Genomic DNA, 4,837 nt, shown 5'->3' on the forward strand with positions numbered 1-4,837 from the left:
GTATGGGGATATGGGGGTGTATGAGGGGTTGGGAGTGTTTTGTAGGGTGTGTGGAGCTCTGCGGGTGTCTGATGGTGTTTATAGGGCCTGGAGTGGTTGGCAGAGTGTATGGGCAGTCTGGAGCTGTCTGGAGGCGTGTATGGAGGGGCTGAGGGTGTATGAGAGGTAATGGAAGGGGGTTGGGGGCTATAGGACTCCCAGGAGTGTATGGGAGGTGCGTGGGGGGTGTATAGAGGGGCTGAGGATATATGGGGATCCGAGGGATGTTTTGGGGGATCAGAGTGTAGGGGGAAGGTAGAGGTGCTGTAGAAGGGTCTGGGTTCATTGGGGTGTGAGGGTCTATGGGAGTCTGGAGGTGTGTGGGTCTCTGGGTAGATGAGGGGCCAGGAGAAGCATGGGGACAGCAGAGGGGGGTCTCTCCTGGACACTGACACTCCCCCATTCCATCTCCAGGGCAAGCCCTATGTCTTCGACCGTGTCTTCCCCCCCAACACCACCCAGGAGCAGGTGTACCATGCCTGCGCCATGCAGATTGTCAAGGGTGAGGGGCCGGCAGGCTCGGGGGGGCCCCAGACTGGGTCCTAGAGGGGGGGGGTCAGGAAGGTGCTGGATCCAGGTGCAGCTTGAAGGGTGCTGGGGGGGTGACATGAGTGTGTGGGACAGGTTGGGAGGTGACCCTGGCAGGGGCAGATGAGCTGGGAGTCCCTCGGGATGCTGAATGCGTCCTGGGGTCTCTGTAGGGCTTGTGAGGGGTCTATAGGGTCTCTAGGGGGCCTGGAGAGGTCTGTGAGGTGCCTGGGAGTGTTGCTGAGGTCCCTTTGGGGATCTCAGGGGCTCTTGGGCATCTCTGAGGGTCCTGGAGGAGATGTGGGGGGGGGGCTATGAGGTCCCCAGAAGCTTAGGGTGCTCCTTGGGGGTGGTTCTGGCATTCTGGAAAGATCTATGAGGTCTCTAGAGGTTCTGGGAGTCCTTAGGGGTCTCTGGGGGTCCTGGGAGTGCCGAAGTCTCTCTGCCCACTCTCATCCCACTGCAGATGTGCTGGCTGGCTACAACGGCACCATCTTCGCCTATGGGCAGACGTCATCAGGCAAGACCCACACCATGGAGGTGAGGGGAGCTGGTGGCAACTCAGCCTCGGGGAGGGGGGGCCTGGGGAGATGAGGGGCTCTGGGATCCCTGCAGAGGCCCAGGGGCCCCTGACTCACCCCCCTGCTGCCCCCAGGGCAAGCTGCACGACCCCCAGCAGATGGGCATCATCCCCCGCATCGCCCAGGACATCTTCAATCACATCTACTCCATGGATGAGAACCTCGAGTTCCACATCAAGGTGGGCTGAGGGCACTGGAAGGACTGGAGAACTAGAGTGCTGGGAGGACTGGGGGGGTCATGGGGCTGAGGGCACTGGGAGGACGGAGGGGAGCAGGTCCTGGTCTCCCCTAACACTCCTATTCCCTCCTGCCAGGTTTCTTACTTTGAAATTTATCTGGACAAGATCCGGGACCTGCTGGACAGTGAGTGGGGAGGCTCTGGGGGCACTGGCAGGGACTGGGAGATGTTGGAAGGGTATTGTGGAGCACGGGGGGGACTGGGAGGCTCTGGGTGGGTATAGGAGGGCACTGGGAGCACAGGAGGCTGAAGGCATTGGAGGTTGCTGGGAGACACTGGGTAGGTGTGGGGGAGCACTGGAGGCACCGAGGGGGCCCCAGGGCAGTGGGGCTGGGGGCTGCAGGCCCTGGTGGTAGGGCAGAGCTGGGGGGTCACCTCCATCCCCTGACCCCCTTCACTCTGTGTCTTCCCCAGTGACCAAGACCAACCTGTCGGTGCACGAGGACAAGAACCGGGTTCCCTTTGTCAAGGTGAGGGGGGTCCTGGAGGGTGCCCGAGGCAGACACTCCATGGGGGGCACCCACAGAGGTTTGGGGGCTGGGGCTGTCCCCCTGGACTAACTCCCTGCCCGTGCCCCAGGGCTGCACCGAGCGTTTCGTGTCCAGCCCTGAGGAGATCCTGGACGTGATCGAYGAGGGGAAGTCCAACCGACACGTGGCCGTCACCAGTGAGCACCCCGGGGTGACAGGGAGCTGGGTGGGGGGTGGGAGGAGGCCCACAGGCTGCAGACTTCAAGGAGTGGTGGTGCAACCCACAGGGGGTCTGTGGGGTGCTGAGTCCCTGCTGTGCAGGGGGTCATGGGTGTCCTTGGGGCACTGTGGGACTCTGGGGAGCTATGGGGCTCTCTGGGGAGCTGTGGGGTCCCTGGCAATCTGTGGGAGTCTCTGGGGTGCCATGGGAATCCCTGGGCACTATCGGGGTCCCTGGGACACTGTGGGGTCCCTGGAGAGACATGGGGTTCCCTGGGGCACTGTTGGGTCCTGGAGTGCTGCAGGATCCTGGGGCCCCGTGGGTCAGCGTGGCGTGGGGTGCTGTGGGTCAGTGCGGTGTGGGGTGCCGTGGGGTGGTGGGGCGGGTGTGCAGCCTCTCCCTGTGCCCCGCAGACATGAACGAGCACAGCTCCCGCAGCCACAGCATCTTCCTCATCAACATCAAGCAGGAGAACGTGGAGACGGAGCAGAAGCTCAGCGGGAAGCTCTACCTGGTCGACCTGGCTGGGAGCGAGAAGGTCAGGGGGCCTCGGGCCTGGGGGGTCCGTGGGGCCAGGGGTCCCCAGACTGGGGGGTTGGGTTGAGGGTTGTTAGGGGCACTTTGGGTTGGGGATGTCCCCTGGGTCCTTGGGCTAGAGGACCCTGAGGCTGGGGACATCCCTGGGCTGGGGCCCTGGGGCWGAGGGTCCCTGTGTTGGGGGTTTCTCAGGGTCCCAGGGCAGAGCTCTCTGTGATCAGGGGGTCCCTGGGGTGTCATGGGGTTGCAGGGCCCCTCAGCTGGGGGTCCCTGCGGGTCCTTGGGCAGGGGGTCACCTCCCTGCCCCCTCGGTGCTCAGTGGGGCCAACTCTGCCCGGATGCCTGAGTCCTTGGGGTGAGCCCAGTGGGGCAACTGGATGTGCTGCCCCAGGAGGGACATCTGAGCCGCCTCGGCCCCACAGGTCAGCAAGACGGGGGCTGAGGGGGCCGTGCTGGACGAGGCCAAGAACATCAACAAGTCACTGTCGGCGCTGGGCAACGTCATCTCGGCCCTGGCCGAGGGCACGGTGAGAGTGTGGCCCCCAGCGCCCTGCCGCGGCCAGGCCTCCCCCCGTGGGGCAGGGGTCCGGCTGTGCCCCCAGGGTCCTGCAGTGACCCCCTCCCGGGGGCCGGGGCCCTGCTGAGCCCCTGTGTCCCCCACAGAAAGCCTACGTGCCCTACCGGGACAGCAAGATGACCCGGATCCTRCAGGACTCGCTGGGGGGCAACTGCCGCACCACCATGTTCATCTGCTGCTCCCCGTCCAGCTACAACGACGCCGAGACCAAATCCACCCTCATGTTTGGGCAGCGGTAGGGGAGGGCAGCGGGGTCCCCGGGAACCCCAATTGCACCCCTTGCACCCCCATGCACCATTGCATCCAAGCTACACCCCATACACCTATTGCACCCTCTGCATCCCCTCACACCCCAGCTACACCCCCTGCACCGCCTGAACACCAGCTACACCCCCTGTACCCCTTGCATGCCAACTACACCCTCTGTACACACCCAGGCTCCTGTGATGCCCCCCAATTTCCAAAGGGAAGCAGCAGCATGGGGGCTCCGGGGCTGGGAGGGGAGCAGGGTGGWCCTTGAGGGGTGGCTGTGGGCAGGGGCTCTGGGGTGGTCCCTGGGGACCCCTGGGGGATGCTGCCTGGAGCTGGCTGGTSCCAGCTGAGGGGTTCCCCCACCCCAGGGCCAAGACCATCAAGAACACGGCGTCAGTGAACCTGGAGCTGACAGCCGAGCAGTGGAAGAAGAAGTATGAGAAGGAGAAGGAGAAGAACAAGGTGCTGAAGGAGACCATCACCAAGCTGGAGGCTGAGCTCAGCCGCTGGCGGAACGGTGAGGGGGGCCCAGGCATCCGGGAGGGGGCAGATGGGCTGGCAGCCCCCTCGTCCTGTCCTCCCGGCACGGGGAAACTGAGGCTGCGCCCACAGGGGAGAACGTGCCCGAGACGGAGCAGCTGAGCGGGGCCAAGGCGGAGACAGAGACCGGCACCGGCGAGGGGCCGGGGTCGGGGCCGGAGCCCACCAGCGAGACGCCCCTCAACGACAACAGCTCCTCCATCGTCATCCACATCTCCGACGAGGAGCGCCGCAAGTACGAGGAGGAGATCCGCAAGCTCTACAAGCAGCTGGATGACAAGGTGGGCACCCTCCCAGGACCCCCAGAGACCCATCCAGGACCCCCMGGGACCCCCAGGACCTTCAGGACTGCCCTGTGCTGCCCCCACACCCTTGGGACCTGGGTGGCACCAACACCCCCGTCTGTCCCCCCAGGATGACGAGATCAACCAGCAGAGCCAAATCATGGAGAAGCTCAAACAGCAGATGCTGGACCAGGAGGAGGTGAGACCCACCCCCAGAGCAGTCCCTCTGCCTGGCCCCTACAGCCCCCATAACTGACCCTGCTGGGGCCCCCCACCCTGACCCCTGGGCCCAGCTCAGGACCTCTCCTTGGGACCTCTGACCTAGCCACTCTGGGACCCCCACCCTGACCCCCACCCTGACCCCTGGCTCCCACTCTGACCCCAAGGACTCCACACGCTGGCTGCTGGGACCCCCCACCCTGACCTCCCTGGGATGCCCTCGACCCACTCTGGATCTTTTACCCTGACCCCCTTCAACTTGCCCTGGGGACCCCCTCAGACCCCTCAAACTTTCCCTGCTAGACCCCCCCATCAGGGACCCCCCTGGGTTCCCCCCGATGAGCCCTCTGCA

General features: G+C 64.8%; 1 protein-coding gene across 1 annotated transcript in view; it reads left to right on the forward strand.

Annotated features, from left to right (window-relative positions):
- Window positions 1–453: 453 nt before the first annotated feature.
- LOC146584355 (kinesin heavy chain-like) overlaps window positions 454–4,837 on the forward strand; it is a gene marked incomplete at both ends in the record, with an annotated part of 7,679 nt that continues 3,295 nt past the window's right edge. The window contains 12 exon segments of the mRNA XM_085324911.1: window positions 454–541; window positions 1,034–1,107; window positions 1,223–1,327; window positions 1,463–1,511; window positions 1,801–1,856; window positions 1,966–2,053; window positions 2,490–2,614; window positions 3,036–3,140; window positions 3,277–3,425; window positions 3,811–3,959; window positions 4,055–4,263; window positions 4,397–4,494. Of these exon segments, the coding sequence (XP_085181037.1) occupies window positions 454–541; window positions 1,034–1,107; window positions 1,223–1,327; window positions 1,463–1,511; window positions 1,801–1,856; window positions 1,966–2,053; window positions 2,490–2,614; window positions 3,036–3,140; window positions 3,277–3,425; window positions 3,811–3,959; window positions 4,055–4,263; window positions 4,397–4,494 (1,295 nt within the window).

The sequence above is a fragment of the Rhea americana genome, unplaced genomic scaffold (genome assembly GCF_003343005.1).
Source record: "Rhea americana isolate MKP2758 unplaced genomic scaffold, rheAme1 scaffold_943, whole genome shotgun sequence".
Classification (NCBI taxonomy): domain Eukaryota; kingdom Metazoa; phylum Chordata; class Aves; order Rheiformes; family Rheidae; genus Rhea; species Rhea americana.